Genomic DNA, 21,313 nt, shown 5'->3' with positions numbered 1-21,313 from the left:
AGCTGACTTTTCGAAATCAAGGGAAGAATAGACGAAAAAAAATGGAGACCTGAAAAATAGATTTGCTTCACTGTCCTCATGGATACAACAACCCTAATATCTTCAATTAAATCTCCTTTGTTCCAGTTTAAAACATTGTGAATTTAAATTAACACTTCAAGACATTTTGATCTGAGTACATATTCCAAATAACATAATATAATCATTTGTTTGTTCCCTCAGATGGAGGAACCAGAGTAGTGATAGTGAACACAAGGCCAGAAAAAATGAAATGGTATTTATTATATATTTTTTATAAAAACAAAGTTGGGGGAAGTACACATTAAAACAGAACTTAGTACAAAAATTCTATCATTTTCAAGAACCTTCCTGAGTGCCTAGTCTTTTGTCAAAAGGGAAAAACAAAGACTCTTCTTAATTTTGAAATCTGACAAAATAGAGGAAAAAAAATAAATAGCAGAAATTTCTATTCTTTGTACTAACATTAAAACAAAAGAACCACATGCTATGAATAGTACTGTTCTACAAAATAGGTTTTGCTAAGTCCTAGTGGAAAAAAAAATACATGTAAAGCCTTGTATGTGGCCTTATCAAAATTAACAATACTATTATTAATATTTTGATGTAAACTTATTTCTTCCAATGAGAGATAGTGTTTTCTTACCCAAAGAGAGATGGTGTTTTCTTACTCAAAGAGAGATCATGTTTTCTTACACATCACTCTCCTTTCCTTAGTATGACCTTAAAGTAGCGAGGGACTTGGTGACCTTAGGGTTATCGGCAGATATGTGACTAACAGCTTGGGACATTTTATTGTAATGCATTTTTTATTGTATTTCCCTTGACAAGGCTACAAATGAATTCTGAAATAAATGTTCTAGAAGTAGTGCATAGACTCTAAGTGGCACCACTGTATTGAATATCTAAACCCCTAATAGTTTTAGACAGCCTATAGCAAACCAAGAAATTTTTAGTGGAATGAAAGTGAATTTATGATAATACCTATTATATCTGTATTGATAATATTTAATATGTATTAAAGTATTTCCTTAATGTTTCCTAAAATAGCCATTTTATTGTAGTGTTATCTATTTGAATCTATGTTCTTGCATTCCTGTGGCCCAAAGAAGTATCAGTAATATTAAGAGAAAAGTGATAAAAAAAATTAAATATCAGATTAGTCATTGATAAATCAAGCAGTGGTGAAAGTCTGAAATAAATAAATTTTTAGTCTTTCCACCAGCATTCCTCGATCTAAAGAGTAAATGGCTTTTAATCAGTTTTAGAACTAGATCTCTTTGGAACTATTTTTAGTACTTACTGGCACTGTATGCATTTTCTGGGCAACTGTACCAGATTTATAGCTCTAAAAGTGCTGTGTTATTTATTGCATTCCAATAGGCAATGAAGTGGTGTCTTGCACATACATATGTCAAAAATGTTTTCTACACTTGTCTCATTAATTCTTTCCCAGGACAATAGGCAAACTATATGGCTCTTTATTTGGCAATGAATATCCTTTATCAATTTTTTAAAAGAAAAAAATACTTCTCTTGCAAGTTTCACATCCAACATCAACTTTCTCTTTTTTGATTTTACAAATCTCCACAAAGAATTAAAGTCTCAGAAGGGCTTTATCTTGCTTATTTCAGCAGTTTTTGTCTTGCGTTTGCAGTCCTAAAGCTTATTTTTGAATTTAGGAAGAAATATCACTCACAAATGAAGGTTATTAGGATGAGGTTATTAGAAAGTCCATAAATTTTTCATGACCTCACCCTGAATTGGCACTTTTGTATACTAGAGATCAATGCCATTTCAGATATTAGAATCCAAAAATCAACATATCATGTGTAAATGATTCTTGCTTGCAGTTCATGTATATTATCTTCTTCCCTGATTTTTGTTTTCTTTGTTGATCACATGTATCTGTGTATGACAGATGTAGGATTTTGTATTTTTTCAATAATATACTGGCTACATACAACACTTAGTATTTGTCATAATTTATTCTGAAAATCAAGTTTTACAACTAGGTTGTAAAATTTTACTAGCAATTGACACTTTGGCTTTTATTACATTTTTGAACAGAAAAGAAGTAGTTGTTTCAGGAAATAATTTTGAAATTGTTTTCTGGACAGTTTTATTAAAATAAAAGACAAAAAAAAAAAAACACAAGTCAACAGTTATAGAGTATTTCTGTGCCTATACAGACTGAGAATTAAGAACAACCAAATTCTGCTCTTCTTCTTTTATCTTTTAGGATGAGAACCACTATTTTAATTAATGCATTTATTTATCTAACAAATGTTTTCTGAATGTGTTCACATATGCCAGGTGCTATATCTTTAGAGATTATACATTTAAACAAAGCTTCATGCCATATTACCCTACACTCACATTCTTTAGTATAAGAAGGCTTACGTAAATTACCTACAGATATACACATAGAGAGTTTGCCCCTATACACAAAAATAAATAATTTTAAGTGGATTTGGAATTCAGGATAGTGCAGGTCAATTCTCCCAAACTTTTAACTTTTTTGTATATAAGTATGTGTCTATGCTAAAGATAGGGAGATGATGAATTAAGGAGCCATACATCTTATCTTCTTTTTCATTTTTCTCATTGTCCTCTTGTCATGGTCAAACATATGGCAAAAGGCTTCCGTGTTTTAATTGCTCATGTGGATGTGAGCTCAGTTGAACCAACTACATTTGGGGTAGCACTTACGTTGGATTCATGTGTTAGTCGTTCTTTATTCCTGAAGGAGATTGAACAGAAAACAGCCCTGGAATCATCATTCAGTAATAATAGTAAGCTCATGTTGGCGCTACACTTTGACATCAACTTAGATGTCTCACCAAAATTTTGTTGAAAAATTATCTATGTCTTAACCTGTGGGCAACTCCTGTTCAAATTCCGTGGATAATAGATAATATTGAGTTTAAATATGTTTGCTCAGCATGTCTTTGTAGAACTCTAAAAATCTGGAAAAATGGGGGTTATGCATGCAATCACCTGGATGATCATAGATTTTTTAAAAGAAAAATATGATGTCTTAAGATAGTACAGTTCAATAGAATTTGTGCAATAATGAAAATGTTCTACATCTTCAGTGTCCAGCATAGTAGCTACTAGCCACATGGAGCTGTTGAGAACTTAAAATATGGCTAGTGCAAGTAGGAACTGATTTTTTAAATTAATCTAATTCATTTAATTTAAATCTAAATTTAAATGCTCCATTGGGGCTAATTACCATCATATTGAACAGAGTAGTTGTGGAAGACAGAAGAGCAATGGTGACATTCTCCATTAACTAATATGTACATTTCATTATCACCTTGAGAATTAGAAAAATATATTTTTAAGATTATTGCTATTTCACATAAGGTAATTAAAAGACAGTGAGTATGCTGATCTTGGATTTTTCATCTGACACAAGCTTGCCTTAATTTGCTTTGGAAAGCAAAGGCCAACTCAAAATTCAGACAAACACATAAAACTAAAAACTAAATATATAAACAAGAAATACACAAACATAAATACATAAATTTTAAAATTAAAACTGACACAATTCGTTTTCCCAGATGTATTGTATTCATAAATTGGATAATTGGCTCCGAAACTTAAGAACTTTGGAACATTTTACTTGCTCTGTTTATGCTATACTATCTTTGTTTCTGTTTATGCAACATCTAATAATAACTTATAATTTCCCGATATAGCTCTCATGAAAAATATAGTTATTCTCTTAATGTAAATCCGTTAGTATCAATACCATCATTAAATCCATAGTTATTGATTTTTCTTTCACCTTAGCTAGAGCTTACCTTTTATCACATTAGTAAAATATGTTCATTCACTACCATAACCCTGGCATCTAGGAGAATGCTCTGACCTTATTAGCCACTCAGTATTGGAATGTCAAGGATTAAAAGAATAGTATTAAGTGCCATGGATTTTATGAAGGACAATTTAGAAACTATTTTTTTCTACCCATAAATAGACATTTTGGATTTGAACCTTCCTAAAAACCTTTTGGAATATCATTACAAAAATTAAATTATCATAAATCACTAAGTTTGTTTAGATCAAATTATAATAGTATGTTATGGTATTTACTTACATTCAATGTTGTTGTCATGAAATTCTTTTTTTAAAAATAAATATGCAGTATATGAAATAATAGATTTTGCTTGCTAATTTTCAACTGTAAATACATATAACATGGAAATATTTTTTCTTACTGTATAATCAAGGAAAAGCCAGGTTGATTGTTGCTCTGAGTAAAATAGTAATAGAATGCTCACATTTATTGTATGAATTAAAAACAAAATAACCAATACATTTTGGTTAGCTCACGTGAATTTATTTTAAAAACACATTGGAGCAAGCTAATGATTTTAATTAATATTTCTGAAATGTCATCTTAAATTTTGTAATAAACATTTTATTCCTCCACAAAGATATATTATGGCACTGCATTTAAATAAAAGTATAAATGAATCTCAGCACCCCCCCAAAATCTGAAAGTTTGCAGAAATATCTTCAAGTAATTCATAAGAGGAAAAAATTAGATGCATTTGTATATTGTGTAAGACTATATATAGGCAATTATAAGACAGGTAAATTTTTTAAAGATAATGTGATTGAAATGTATAAGCTGATCATATATTCTAGCAGTCTCTGAAAACCTGGTATTATTTATTAGGTTCTAATTTTTAGGATCTTGTTTTAGACAGTGGTATGACAAAACTATAACCTCAGGTCTTATCCTGTTCTTTTATGACACAGCGCATAAATGAGAGATCAGCAGCCAATCCATGCCGCGTGTCCACAACATTTATGTTAAAAATGTAATAGAGAATTAAAAATTATTTAGCTGTACATATGTGTGTGTGTATATACATATATATATGCGCATATATATATATCACCCATGAATAGGAATCTTAAAGTCCTCTTCCGATCTTTTCTTCATACCCTCCAGTACCTTTCTATCTCATTCATCTCTGTCATAATGCTGCAAGTAACACTGGACAGAAATCCTCCTCTCTCATTTCTCCTCAGTGAGCTGGCAAGATCACTACATTTGTGTGTAAGGATCATCTTATTGTAGTTCAGGAAGGGGATTTTTATTTTTTTATTTTTTTATTTTTTTATTTTTTGAGAGGGAGTCTCACTCTGTCGCCCAGGCTGGAGTGCAGTGGCGCGATCTCGGCTCACTGCAAGCTCTGCCTCCTGGGTTCATGGCATTCTCCTGCCTCAGCCTCAGCCTCCTGAGCAGCTGGCACCACAGGTACCCGCCACCACACCCGGCTAATATTTTTTTGTATTTTTTTAGTAGAGACGGAGTTTCACCGTGTTAGTCAGGATGGTCTGTATCTCCTGACCTCATCATGATCCACCCTCCTTGGCCTCCCAAAGTGCTGGAATTACAAGCGTGAGCCACTGCGCCCGGCTGAGGGAACTGTTTTTTAAATATTCCCATACTGTGACTTCATGGGCATGAATTGAAAATAGGTCCTATCCCAAGCTATCTTTTTCAGTTTGAGGTTTTGATCTGTGAATTTTAGTTCATTGTGCTTGCATGGTAAAAAAAAAAAAAAAAAAAAAAAAAAAAAAAAGTAAGAAAATAGCATTGCGTTGTTAATCTGTGAGATAATTTCATTTTAATTGTGTGTTCCTATGGGAAATAATGAAATTCTGTGTATTTTGTACAAGTTTATATTTTAACCAGAGTTTGTGTATTTTTTTCCATCTGCTAAAGGTTTTAGCTGTATTTATTATATATGATACTTATGATGTTGTCTTGGAAGAATATTTTTATTTTGGTGCTTACTTTGGTACTGAAAAAGCATCTTAGACAACTGAAATCTACAGTAAAAAATATTTTAATTCATTTGGAGTAATCTTGGATAATTCACTTACGGCTTCATTTATCTTGCAAAAATTTAGTGACGATTCTTTTTAAAATTCTATATACTTTTTTCCTTTGCAAACTTAAATAGTTCGAAAACCAAACATTGTTCTCACTGATATATGGGAGCTAAGTTATGAGGGCGCAAAGGCATAAGAATGATACGATGGACATTGGGGACATGGGAGGAAGAGAGGGAAGGTGACAAGGAATAAAAGACCACAAATATGGTGCAGTGTAAATTGCTCCAGTGATGGGGGCACCAAAATCTCACAAATCACCACTAAAGAATTTACTCATGTAACCAAATACCACGTGAACCCCAATAACTTATGGAAAAATGAAATAAAAAATTAATTAATTTTTAAAAACTGAAATAGTTCACATAATTTTAAAAAACGTAAATAGCTCACATAAATGAGTTACATTTACTACCATAAAATGCTACAATCTGAAGCCTCCCTTTCCCAGAACATCTTCTAGCACAGTTCTCTAATTTTGCAAATATCAAGAAAAGGAAAGTACCTTGCTTGTAGTCACAACATTTGTTATAGGCAGAGTTGAGATTTAGAACTCAAGTCTTCTGGCACCTATTTCTGAACTGATCCCACTATTTTATGTGGCTTCAAGAAACTAAAAATTGTTCTCATTAGATAAGTTAACATAAGTTAAATTATATTTTATTATTCCTATTAATACGAATATATTAATTTATATGAACATAAGTTAATTCTGTTTCACTGCATGTTTTCCAGGGTCAAAACATTTTTGGCCTCGATGTCATTGAAACACCAGAAGGAGACAAGATGCCACAACTGATAGTTCAAAAGGAGTTAGATAGGGAAGAGAAAGATACCTACGTGATGAAAGTAAAGGTTGAAGATGGTGGCTTTCCTCAAAGATCCAGTACTGCTATTTTGCAAGTAAGTGTTACTGATACAAATGACAACCACCCAGTATTTAAGGAGACGGAGATTGAAGTCAGTATACCAGAAAATGCTCCCGTAGGCACTTCAGTGACACAGCTCCATGCCACAGATGCTGACATAGGTGAAAATGCCAGGATCCACTTCTCTTTCAGCAATCTAGTCTCCAACATTGCCAAAAGATTATTTCACCTCAACACCACCACTGGACTTATCACAATCAAAGAACCACTGGATAGGGAAGAAACACCAAACCACAAGTTACTGGTTTTGGCAAGTGATGGTGGATTGGTGCCAGCAAGAGCAATGGTGCTGGTAAATGTTACAGATGTCAATGATAATGTCCCATCCATTGACATAAGATACATCGTCAATACAATCAATGACACAGTTGTTCTTTCAGAAAATGCTTCACTCAACACCAAAATTGCTCTCATAACTGTGACGGATAAGGATGCAGACCATAATGGCAGGGTGACATGCTTCACAGATCATGAAATCCCTTTCAGATTAAGGCCAGTATTCAGTAATCAGTTCCTCCTGGAGACAGCAGCATATCTTGACTACGAGTCCACAAAAGAATATGCCATTAAATTACTGGCTGCAGATGCGGGCAAACCTCCTTTGAATCAGTCAGCAATGCTCTTCATCAAAGTGAAAGATGAAAATGACAATGCTCCAGTTTTCACCCAGTCTTTAGTAACTGTTTCTATTCCTGAGAATAACTCTCCTGGCGTCCAGTTGACGAAAGTAAGTGCAACGGATGCAGACAGTGGGCCTAATGCTGAGATCAGTTTCCTGCTAGGCCCTGATGCTCCACCTGAGTTCAGCCTGGATCGTCGTACAGGCATGCTGACTGTAGTGAAGAAACTAGATAGAGAAAAAGAGGAAAAGTATTTATTCACAGTTCTGGCAAAAGATAACGGGGTGCCACCCTTAACCAGCAATGTCACAGTCTTTGTAAGTGTTATTGATCAGAATGACAACAGCCCAGTTTTCACTCACAATGAATACAACTTCTATGTCCCAGAAAACCTTCCAAGACATGGTACAGTGGGACTGATCACTGTAACTGATCCTGATTATGGAGAGAATTCTGCAGTTACTCTCTCCATTTTAGACGAGAATGATGACTTCACCATTGATTCACAAACTGGTGTCATCCGACCAAATATTTCATTTGATAGAGAAAAACAAGAATCTTACACTTTCTATGTAAAGGCTGAGGATGGTGGTAGAGTATCACGTTCTTCAAGTGCCAAAGTAACCATAAATGTGGTTGATGTCAATGACAACAAACCAGTTTTCATTGTCCCTCCTTCCAACTACTCTTATGAATTGGTTCTACCATCCACTGAGCCAGGCACAGTGGTCTTTCAGGTAATTGCTGTTGACAATGACACTGGCATGAATGCAGAGGTTCATTATAGCATTGTAGGAGGAAACACAAGAGATCTGTTTGAAATCAACCAAACAACAGGCAACATAATAATGAAGGAGAAATGTGATGTTACAGACCTTGGTTTACACAGAGTGTTGGTCAAAGCTAATGACTTAGGACAACCTGATTCTCTCTTCAGTGTTGTAACTGTCAATCTGTTTGTGAATGAGTCAGTGACCAATGCTACACTGATTAATGAACTGGTACACAAAAGCAGTGAAGCACCAGTGACCCCAAATACTGAGATAGCTGATGCATCCTCACCAACTAGTGACTATGTCAAGATCCTGGTTGCAGTTGTTGCTGGCACCATAACTGTCGTTGTAGTTATTTTCATCACTGCTGTAGTAAGATGTCGCCAGGCACCACACCTTAAGGCTGCTCAGAAAAACAAGCAGAATTCTGAATGGGCTACCCCAAACCCAGAAAACAGGCAGATGATAATGATGAAGAAAAAGAAAAAGAAGAAGAAGCAGTCCCCTAAGAACCTGCTGCTTAACTTTGTCACTATTGAAGAAACTAAGGTAGATGATGTTGACAATGATGGAAACAGCATCACACTAGAACTTCCTATTGATCTAGAAGAGCAAACCATGGGCAAGTACAATTGGGTAACTACACCTACTACTTTCAAGCCCGACAGCCCTGATTTGGCCCGACACTACAAATCTGCCTCTCCACAGCCTGCCTTCCAGATTCAGCCTGAAACTCCCCTGAATTCGAAGCACCACATCATCCAAGAACTGCCTCTCGATAACACCTTTGTGGCCTGTGATTCTATCTCCAAGTGTTCCTCAAGCAGTTCAGATCCCTACAGCGTTTCTGACAGCGGCTATCCAGTGACAACCTTCGAGGCACCTGTGTCTGTACACGCCAGACCGGTAGGTAATCCAAGTTTCTAACACAACTTTCTAACTATTTTTTATTATTATTTTCAGTTGATGTAGAATTTTACAAAATCTATTGACTTCAAAGAGGGATCAAAACAATTATATTCTACAGATGTATCCAAATAGATATATGGATTCATTTAAGTTTGGTAGAAGATGAGAACAAAATAACTACTGATTTAGGAAAATTGGATGCAGAATGATAATTATAGTAGGGGCAGTTTTGTCTGTAGATGGCAGTATGACAATTCTTGCTAGAGAATACGTTGAAAAAACTTCAACACAAAGGGTTGTAGCACTGTCCTCAGTACCATTGTGTGCATGAGGATCAGAATAGTCTGGGCTAGATACATCACAGTAAAGCTTTTCAGAATCTGATAAATAGCTCTAAATACTAATGATGTTGAGAATTCTAGCTTCACTTGGGAAAATCTGTGGCTGTTCACAGAAATTCAGCACCAAGATACTCCCTCCACACTCTACCAGACCTTCAGGTTCTCACAAAGAAAAGTGTCATTTTCAGATTAGGAACTCAAAATTATTTTGGTGCATCAAATCTACAGTCACACAATGTAACAAGAATGGGATTAGAAAAATGAGAGCCTACTCATTCTCATCTTTAAGCCAGAGAATGAAATATATATGAGGTCTCTACTTTAGATAGCTATTTAAATATTTGCATATTTATGCCAGGTATGTTGAGCCCTTCAGAAGACATTCTTCAAAGATAATCACTTTTGGAAAATAAAATGTTTGGTTTCTCTCATGGGCACAAATAAAAATGTGAGCATGTTAAGACCCAAGAAATCTGTGCACAATAACTTAAAACCCAATACATTTATGAAAGCAAGAGTTTATCCAGTGCCTTTTATCAGCATTCCATGGAGAAATGAATACAAATTTATCCAGAAACTCATAAATATTAAATGATTTAAATATAATTATTCCCTTTAAAAAGACAAGCAATGGAATTTACCCACTTTTTTTTCTCTTGAAGTTATGCTACATGTTGAGTTTATTATTTTGTCTGTGTTAACTCTTAAAAGAGTATTAATCTTAGTTTCAGGGAATAAAGTCTTTTGAACACCTATTCAGGCTTAACAAAATGGTAGCAATGTGAAAATCAAAACTGATTTTCTTTCACCAAATGTTTGAGATATTAAAGAAGTCTACTACATTCAAGATAACAATGCAAATAATTTACCATAACTTTGGAAATGGATTTAACAATGGAGGTCATTAGTGAACGTAAGGTACTAATTCAGATGTGGGTGCATTTTTGTTATAATAGGTACGCAAATTAAATGCTGTTTCAAAAAGTAGACTAGAACCTTAGTGTTTGTATAGAGAGCTTCTGTTAGACTTTAAATGAATTTACGCTGCAGTCGTTATTTCTACAGTTCAGATGAATCCCATATTTTACATAGTTAGTGGATCTGGGATGGGCAACAAATGTAATAGATGTCAAACATCTCCACAGGGTGTGTTTTTGTTTATATTTAACCATTAAAAAGGGCACTCTCATTTTCCAGTTCTTATTGCTATTCTGCTTATTGCATATGTTTCTCAACATAAAAGTATCTTTTATGAATAACACTACGTGGTTTGGGTATAATAACATGTTTTCCTGGGTTTAATTTGTGACTTTCTTTAAGAAGTATACAAAGAATGGGTTTGTGAATTACATATGTAGATCATCATTTTTAATAGATTGAAGTTAATTAATAGAGCAAGTTCTGGTTTCAGTGCTTTTTGAAGGCACAGAGATGTTTTATGAGATAGACTAATTTTACTTGAGTTTCTGAGCACATGGTAAGGAGGGCATGGATGAAGAACAAAAAATTGAAGTATTTTTCAAATATCCTCACCTTTTTGTTTTTTAAAAATATTTTGTGATCCTAAAAAGTCAATAAAAATAATAAACCATTTTCCATGATGCATTCTATATTATATAACTAAGAGACATTTTCCGAAACATAAGAATTAGGCAAAATACAAAAAAGTAAATGCTAATGAGAATCAGTTATTGGTTGTCATTAGGTTTTTATTAACTGAAAGGACTATCTTGGAATCATTGAATTAGCAGATGACTTATTTATTTCACAGCTTAAAAAATAAGTTATATATTTTGTCATTGGTTCACAGTTGTTTCATATTCGTTACTAAATATCTTCAAGACATGAATTGGTGAACTTAGGCAGACTAATATGATACTAAAAATAATTTGAATCTTTACATTTTGTGCTGCATTTGCAATGTTCTTTACCTTTTCTATATGCTCTTCAATTTGTGTTTAATGTTAGGGTGTTCACTGATGTTGCAGAATACTAACAAAATAAGTGAGCACTGAAAAAGAAATTATGTATTTAAAAATTCAAATGCAGTAAGTGTCTTCTTTTTAAAGAAATATCATACAAAATGGGAGAAGTGATAGCCAATACAATACAAGTTCATTTTTCCTTAAGGAAATATTTAGAGTAGAATAAAATATTACTGTTAGCAAAAGGTAGAAATATTCCAATTTATTTTAAACAGTGAGAAATGCATTTTCAAAATGAGGGTTTGGGGAATATTTACATTTAGTTCATTACTCATCTGAATAGAAACAGGAAAGTGGAAAATCAAATGTTCTAGCAGACTATAAGAGACAAGGGAATTCATCTGAAATTTTATGTTTCAAAAAGGGAATCAAATACTTTCTAATTCTCATAATTTCTCATTCTCCTTGATGATTGTATAGGTTGTTTTTCTGACTTGGATATTCTGAAAATATATGGAACATTTATTAGATAGGAGTACACATATTGCATAAAGCCATCTATATCTGGGGAATATAATGCTCTTCTTTGGCATAAGTTTCTACATGTATTATGGAAGGCATTTTTTCATATATTGTAGTAGAAATTTTAAAAACATGAAATTAGAGAGGATGAGGCTACACATTTTCTTCTATTAACACCTTTCAAAGCAAGCAGATAGCAATTGGTTGTTATGACATTAGAGATACCATAAGTATAAACAATTATTTTAAAATCAGTTTTGATCAATGTCATGTAAAAGAGATAAACTGCCAAAATCAACTCTTGCTTAATACAATTCACCCAATAAATATTGTGAAGACTACACATTTTTTAAAAATAGGAGAATAAAAATCAAAGTAGAATTTTTTGAAGGTCTTCCAGTCACTGACTAAGACAAGTATTTGGGGTACATCATTTTCCAAAAAAACAAAAAAACAAACAAAAAACCTTACAAATTTCTGTGATTTGAGTTGGAATAGTCTTTCAGTTTCAGAAATGAGGTGAAATGAATGGTGAAAACTTTAGACAGTTCTAATTCATGCATGAAACCATCCTGTAGATATGATACATGGATTTGAAATGATAATTGCAGTCTGAGTTAGCTTGGAATAAGATTGGTATTCGCTATTGTAAAATTCAGTAACTTTGACTCTGCATTTATATTTTGGTAATGTGAATTTTAACCATGAAGCATGCTTGGCAAATGAAACTCCTAGAACACAACCATCTGATTTTGATAACGTGTTATTTTTCTTGTCCTAGACTGATTCCAGGACATCACCTATTGAAATCTGCAGTGAGATATAACTTTCTAGGAACAACAAAATTCCATTCCCCTTCCAAAAAATTTCAATGATTGTGATTTCAAAATTAGGCTAAGATCATTAATTTTGTAATCTAGATTTCCCATTATAAAAGCAAGCAAAACAAAAAATCATGTTAAAAACGATGTCCTAGTGAACCTTGTGCTTTCTTTAGCTGTAATCTGGCAATGGAAATTTAAAATTTATGGAAGAGACAGTGCAGTGCAATAACAGAGTACTCTCATGCTGTTTCTCTGTTTGCTCTGAATCAACAGCTGTGATGTAATATAAGGCTGTCTTGGGGTATACACTTATGGTTAATATATCAGTGATGAAACATGCAATTACTTGCCCTGTCTGATTGTTGAATAATTAAAACATTATCTCCAGGAGTTTGGAAATGAGCTAAACTATCCAAGCTACTCTCTGAAAGGTATCCAGGGCAAGAGACTTTTTTAAGACCCCAAACAGACAAAAGACAAAACCAAAACACTCTGGTTCAGTGTTTTGAGAATATTCACTAACATAATATTGCTGAGAAAATAATTTTTATTACCCACCACTCTGCTTAAAAGTTGAATGGGCCGGGCGCAGTGGCTCACGCCTGTAATCCCAGCATTTTGGGAGGCCGAGGCGGATGGATCACGAGGTCAGGAAATCGAGACCATCCTGGCTAACACGGTGAAACCTCGTCTCCACTAAAAATGCAAAAAATTAGCCAGACATGGTGGCAGGCGCCTGTAGTCCCAGCTACTCTGGAGGCTGAGGCAGGAGAATTGCTTGAACCTGGGAGGCAGAGGTTGCAGTTAGCCGAGATCGCACCACTGCGCTCCAGCCTGGGTGACAGAGCAAGACTCTGTCTCCAAAAAAAATAAATAAATAAAAATTAAAAAAAAAGTTGAATGATAGAAAATAATTTTACTAGGTTTTTATGTTGATTGTAATCATGCTGTTCCACTCTTTTTAATTATTAAAAAGTTATTTTTGGCTGGGTGTAGTGGCTCACACCTGTAATCCCAGCACTTTGGGAGGCCGAGGCAGGCGGATCACCTGAGGTCAGGAGTTCAAGACCAGACTGGCCAACATGGCGAAACCCCGTCTCTACTAAAAAATACAAAAATTAGCCGGGCGTGGTGATGGGCGCCTGTAATCCCAGCTACTCGGGAGGCTGAGGCAGGAGAATCGCTTGAACCTGGGAGGCGGAAGTTGCAGTGAGCCGAGATCGCGCCATTGCACTCCAGCCTGGGCGACAGAACGAGACTCCGTCTCCACAAAAAAAAAAAAAAAAAAAAAAAAAAAAAGAAAAAAAAAGTTATTTTTGTTGTAATAATGTTTTCTTCTTCTATAAATATTTTCAAAGAGGTCCTTTCTATTTTTATCTGTCAAAAGGAGAATGTAAAGTTCTTTATACTCCCTGATATTTTGAAAAAAGTATATTGCTATTTCTTATATTACAAAACATAATTCCAGTCATATGAGGGTGGAAACAAAGATTGAGATAGGAGATTTCAAAAAGATTTTATCTCAACTTTGAAACTACCTAAGAAAAATGTTAGGTTGCTAGAGTAACTTATTTAAATAAGTCTGTTTTATTTCTCTAGCATTAAATTACTAAATATACATCATTGCTTTAGGTAATTTTTCCTTTAAAATGAATTCACTTTTCCCAGTAAGTCAACTAAGTCATTTCCTACTCAAATGAGTAAATGCCTCATATTTTGTGTACATTACATTTTATTGAGGAAAGAATGACATGTTCCAATTTTATGCTGTATTCTTAAACTATTTATGACTTACTAACAGTACTAACAGAATTTTTAAAAATCATGATTTCTTGGGATAAAAAGGGAGTACAAAGGACACTTATAATGACTACGTAACATACGCCTCCTGAATTTTCATTCAAATGTTAATTATGTATCATTTTACCTTTAAAAGTGTGAATAGGATTTGGTCTATTTTGTATGTACATTAAAGTTAGTGTATTATTTGAAGTGTTCTTTGATGTAAATGTATTTGGAGAAGGTTTATGCTCTATTCAGCATTTCAAATTAGTGTATTTCTTGGATATGTAACGTATAGATAATATTTTAAACAAGTTTCTGTTAAAATTTAGTGTTCCCATTAACTCCATACAGAATCCCTTGTATTTCCAATATGTCAGGTTCCTTGAATGTACATGCTATCTGCTTGTTTAAACATTACTTAGTTGATTATGACTACTGTGAGTGTAACTACTTTTACTGCTTATGAGAGATATCATGTGAGTTACAATATTATATTACATACTTATAAACAACTGTTGTAGAAAAATTGCTTAAAATTAAAATACACATTTGTATAAGTTATTCACATAGAACAAGTTTGCAGTTCCACCCCCCTTTATTCTTGACAAATATTTCAGTTTAGTTCAAATCATTCCCAGGAATGTAAGAATTGAGCCAACTCAGTATATTCCTAAAATCAGTGCCCTGCAGGTAGCAAGATATACCCAGAGTGGAGGTTTCCAAAATCTACAGTCTCAATTTAATTTTGAATAAAATGATGAAGCCCAGAAAAGTGAATCAGAAGTTGAAATGTCCCATAATAAGCTGTCATGGCTTCAGATCATTTGTGTATGTAATTATTATATAAATGCATTTGCATTTTTATTGCTTGTGTCATGACTAGACTGGCCTTCCCTTTCCTTTTCTGCACACTCTGAACTAAGGGTGAATACCTTGTTTTTCTTCCATTTCAGTGAACCTTTCCTTCATAACTGTAATGAGTAAAGGTCCTAAACATTCCTTTGTATATATGAAGATGAAAATTCCTTGAAATAATTATCCAGAATCTCTTTAAAAGCATTCCTCAATGGTTTTATGAGTGCCGTATTTGAAGAAGATGAAAATAGAAACTTTATTTTTAAAGCTGTGACTCCATCTCTTAGAATGCAGCGTCTCTGAGAAAGGAACTTCTAAACCGACTTCTGCTTTGGGCTAAAATATTTACCCATATAAGCCAATGATAGTACTGAGATTTAACAGTATTTAAATTTGAGCCGTAGATGAAAATGAATTCTACTTTTGACTGTAACTATTCTTGATCTATCCTTTGCTTTTAAGAGAATATTATCCCTATTTGAGAACAACATGGAAGGCATTGAAACTAGTTTTCTACAAAGGCCAGAGGACAAAAATATTTATTTCCTTACTCGATTCCTTCTTATCTGTTGACCTGGTCGCACCTTTAATTTAGTTGTCATTATTATTATGTTTACCTTACAAGGTCTCAGATATTGTCCAACCTTTTGTGTTGTCATTAATGGACTAGTGGAATATTCTCAATGAAATGTTCTTGATAGTCTCTCTGGTTCTTATTCTAGTCATGAATAGAAAAAGACAGAAAGATAGAAAATCTTAAGACTAGTCGTCATAGATAAATAAAAGGAACTTTTAGTGAACTTTGTCCATTAAATTATAAGTAGCTTAATTGATGAGCTACAGTGTACTGTATACTTTATCCCCTGCAAGCAATCAAAGAAATATTATTTTATTTGATCAAAATCTATAGTGCATTAATTGAACAAAAAATACTGAAATATATTCTCATTTTATTTTAATTATACAAGTTTATTTTTAATGATATGATATTTAAGCTATTATATTTCTGACTTTTTTATTTTCAATGATTTAGATTTAAATGTAAAAAATATAAAACAATTTTAATCTCATTCATTAATTAATCTTGTATGTATGAGTCTGTTTTCTCTGTTGACCACCCTGTCCACATTATGAATGAAAATGTGTATATACTTGGCCGGGCGCGGTGGCTCACGCCTGTAATTCCAGCCCTTTGGAAGCCAAGGTGGGCAGATCACGAGGTCAGGAGATCAAGACCATCCTGGCTAACACGATAAAAGCCCGGCTCTACTTAAAATACAAAAAATTAGCCGGGCGTGGTGGCGGGCGCCTGTAGTCCCAGCTACTAGGGAGGCTGAGGCAGGAGAATAGCGTGAACCCGGGAGGTGGAGCTTGCCAGTGATCCGAGATCTGCCACTGCACTCCAGCCTGGGCGACAGAGCAGGACTCTGTCTCAAACAAAAACAGAAGCAAAAACAAAAACAAACCAAAAAAAAAAAAAAAACAAAACAACCCCCCCCCCAAAAAAGGATATACTTTAGAATAATTTTTAGAAATTGAGTTTATATTCAATCAGTATTTACTAACCTTGTCATCTCACCATGAAATACTAACTGCATCATTTTGCTGTTTTGTCACCTGCACTCCTCACTGTTCAATTCCATGTTGTAATTGTGTATCTAGCTAGATGTGATGTGCAGCCTGGGTGTAACAGAAGCGCTATAGGACAAGCAGACCTTGAGTAATCTTATATAAATCTAAGCCACATTCCATAAATGCTTCTTGTAGGTGCTTTTGTGTAATAGACTTGTTTTCTTGGCTTTTCTGAAGCTTAGCTTGTGTTTATTTTAAATATGACTTAGCTTTCTAGAATATTCAAAGGTTCTGTCATAATACAAAGCTATATTTCTTGCATATAATTAGTATTTTTAGAAAGAACTACAGTGCATTTTTTCATACATCATGGGTGTTCATACGTGGCATCTTTGGTTTAATGTATTTAGAATTAGGAGTAGACTTTTAAAATTCTGGAGTAGCCATAGGTTTCTATTTTTATTGTACATGTGAAACACATTGGTTGTAGAAAAATCTAGAAATTGTACAAGGGTTTTAGATGAAGAATTTTAAAATTATTTGTTTTTATTTCAAGCTATAGCAGTGAGTTCTTTATAACAGTAGTTCTGTTTGACAGCTATATAACTTTTTGAAGCGGTGCATTTTAAAATTATAGAATTATGCTTATTGTTTTATTATTATAAACTATACATCCAGGACTTTTTACATGTATTGAAGACTGATTTATTTATTAAACATATTGTTTATTTTTATAGATGTATGATTGAACAAATTTGTGTGATAACATAGCTTGATTAGTTGATAGTGTAATACAGAGGCATATTACATATCTCCACCATAAGACTAAAATCCCCTCAGTAAAAATATCAAGTCTTGATGAAAAAGCTTTCATACTTAAAAAAAAAAAACCATCTAAATGTTTTTTGAAAGTTCCCTTAGAACAACCTAGTTCCATAATTATTTTCCACAATTTTCAGAACCAACTCTTTAAATTTTCCCATATTCTAGATATTCACAACCGAAATTGTTTTAATTGTTCCTTTTGAAATGGTTAATTATATTTAATTATCCATACATACACAAGTATATCCAGTTAATAATAAAATTTTTTTTGTCAAGTGAAAAAACTCACAAATCACATTTCATTAGATTTCAGGTAGTCAAATTGACATAATAATGAAAATGAACTATTCTAATAGATTTTCTAGAAATATTTGTACTTTATCCCTTATCTTAGAAATTTATATGTATCAATTACATATTGATTTACTTCATAAAATGTTACTATCTTTTGAATACAGTTGACTTTTTAAAAAATTTTCAGTGGCTGGGCGCCGTGACTCATGCCTGTAGTCCCAGCGCTTTGGGAGGCTGAGGCGGGTGGATCGCTTGAGCTCAGGAGTTTCAGACCAGCCTGGGCAACATGGTGAAACCCTGTCTCTATCAAAAATGCAAAAACTTAGCCGGGTTTGGTGGTGCATATCTGTGGTCTCAGCTACTTGTGAGGCTGAAATGGGAGAATCGATTGAGTGGCGGGGGTTTGTAGGGGAGGTTGCAGTGAACCTCCATCAGGCCGCTGAACTCCAGTCTGGCTGACAGAGTGAGATTCCATCTCAAAAAAAAATTTAAAAATAAATAAAAACATTTTCATTCTTTTTATCTTAAAACTTAGAAGAAACATTAGATACAATAATACTTTCATTAGTCAATTAGAGAAAAGTGTAAGTAATACCGCTTTGACTATTCAGTAGTAGTGAAAAGTAAACCAAATATGGAACTCGAAAGAAAAATGTTATTTACAGAAATCTGTAAAATAAACTTTAAAATCTATTTACTTATTATACATCAGTTCTAACCTCAATTACACAATCAATGCAGAGCACCATTTCAATGATATATTATAACTAAAGAGAATTGATCATAAACAACTGTTATGTTATCCAAAAATATTTTCAGTAATTCAAACATGCAGCTTGAATAGTTGTTGAGTGACACAAACTTGAAGTAACTAAAATTATTTTTTAAAATTTACTGGCTCTTTTGACACGTAAATACAGAAATAGTCTCATATTCAAGGATGGAACAAATACACAGAAATGGAATTTCATGCACTCTCAAAACTAGTTTATGACCTCTTAAATGAGAGATTATATTTTATTATTATTTTTATTTCATCTCTTGTTATTCAAAACTATGAATTGAGTGTACTTTTTGCAGAAAATTATACACATCATTTATGATGCTCAGATTAAATAATTACTTTTTTGTTTTGTTTTGTTTTTTAAGACATAGTCTTGCTCTGTCTCTCAGGCTGGAGTGCAGTAGCCTGATCTCAGCTCACTGCAACCTCCGCCTCCTAGGTTCTAGAGATTCTCCTGACTCAGCCTCCTGAGTAGCCTCCTGAGGGATTATAGGCACGCGCCACGACACTCAGCTAATTTTTGTATTTTTAGTAGAGACATGGTTTCACCATGTTGGCCAGGCTGGTCTCAAACTCCTGACCTCAGGTGATCCACCCGCCTCAGCCTCCCAAAGTGCTGGGATTACAGGCATGAGCCAGCACACCCGGCCAAATAATTACTTTTTTTATACAAATTTAATTATCCAAGAGAAACTGCTGAGTTATCTTCCAGATTGATATCATGGCTGTGTTTACATGATACCAAAACATCTGGAGGCAAAATCGAATTTTTTACTACATATAGGGATATTTTGCTGACCTGACAAAATTATTTGACTACATAAAGACACAGAATTTAGTAATACAGAATGATATTGTAAATAGTTTCATTTTCGATAGAAAAAGAGTTTTACATGCTATATAAAGTTGTCATTATCTGAATCTAGAATAATTGGTAACAGTTAACAACAGAATTCCACACAGTGCTGCAATTCAATTTTACATTTATATATTTTAGTTGTGTATAAAGACATACACTTATTTATTTCAAAATGCACACAAATTATAGAAATGAGAGGGAAGGTACAATTAAATATTTTTAGGTGCCTGAACTGAAAGATAAATGTCTAGAAGTTAATATACCTAATTGTGTGTCTAGAGGAAATGTCATATTAGTTTGATGTTTAAGCAGTTCTAATGTATTGGTTTTAAAATGGGTTAGTGTATGTGTAAGCACAGATATGTTTGCATATATGTGTGCATATTTATGTTTGTTAAATTTCTAGCAGAAAAAAAGTAATATAAACTTCAAACTAAAGAAAGCTTGTTAAAAGATTTTGCATCTACATTTACAATGTTATTGTCCCCTTTTACACCATTATGCCTCGTTTCTAAACTATAATCATCCAGTATCCCTTATATCATCCCATATATAAATCTTTCATTTATAAAATCCTTGTCATATCCAGTACATTCTGTATATGTCCTCATGTGTTTTTCTTTTAATCAAATTATTTGTCTGTTTCCCAAATGATCACAGATCCAGTAATGTTAAAGTACATATAAAAACTTAAATTGATTCTTGTTATCTAAGTACTAGTACAGATTCTGCTTCTCTTGGCACACACACACAAATAAAGATAAATTTGCATTCCATAGTAGCCAACTTCTGCCCAGTTGTTATAACTAAAATATATCCAAATAAAAGTCCATTAAAACAATCCTCTTTATTTGGCATTGTTACATTACTTAATTTTAATAACTATGAAAATAGAAAGAAGTAGTTCTCTGTTAGTCTTCTGTCCAATGTCGGATTTGCTGTTTCATATGTCTTTAACTTTATGGATTTAATTCATTTCTTCATCAAATGACTATGATATGGATTTACCATAATTATATACATGCATACATGCCTACTTATGTATATATAAACAAACATTATTGTAAACAGCTCAGTGAAGACTTTGGACTGGCATAAATTATAGGAATATGATTATGAGGATGCGTCCAATTTTCAGATTGGTCAATGTATACAGTTTATTATCATTTCTGACTTTGAGTCGAGAACAGCATTGAAGAAAACCAGTGTAACATTAAAATTATGAAGATTTAAAATACAAAAGGATTCATAACAGTCACTTTTAAAATACTGTTTTTGCTTTCTACTTTGGAGCTGTAATTTTAAAAAAAAAGAATGAACAGGTTTTTGTATGAATATGTTAGAATGACTAATTATAGAGCGTCTTTCAACTGGAATACATGTAGATACTAACACCTGGTTGTATTTGATGTAATTTCAGTGCATACAGTGTGTGTAATCTGTATTAAGTGAAATACTTATAAATAAAGTTGTTTCTGCATTGCAATAACACATCTTCTGATATTTTTTGAAGCGCTTGTTGTCAGCAGGGGCTACTAGTTTCATTAACATCATCA

General features: G+C 33.4%; 1 protein-coding gene across 3 annotated transcripts in view; it reads left to right on the top strand.

Moving 5' to 3' along the window:
* The window catches only part of PCDH11X (protocadherin 11 X-linked), a 590,430-nt gene that overhangs the window by 87,927 nt on the left and 481,190 nt on the right, over positions 1-21,313 (top strand). The window contains exons 5-6 of one of the 3 annotated variants that reach the window (XM_030933939.1): positions 6,676-9,168; positions 12,741-14,021. In XM_030933939.1, the coding sequence (XP_030789799.1) occupies positions 6,676-9,168; positions 12,741-12,785 (2,538 nt within the window). In that variant the 3' untranslated portion in view covers positions 12,786-14,021. Of the gene's footprint in view, positions 1-6,675; positions 9,169-12,740; positions 14,022-21,313 lie in introns of those variants that run through there. The other 2 variants (XM_030933940.1, XM_030933938.1) reach the window with 2 other exon arrangements.

Source organism: Rhinopithecus roxellana, chromosome 7, assembly GCF_007565055.1.
Source record: "Rhinopithecus roxellana isolate Shanxi Qingling chromosome 7, ASM756505v1, whole genome shotgun sequence".
In the NCBI taxonomy this organism is placed as follows: Eukaryota; Metazoa; Chordata; class Mammalia; order Primates; family Cercopithecidae; genus Rhinopithecus; species Rhinopithecus roxellana.
Note: the sequence above shows the minus strand (reverse complement) of the source record. Positions and strands in the feature narration are given on the sequence as shown.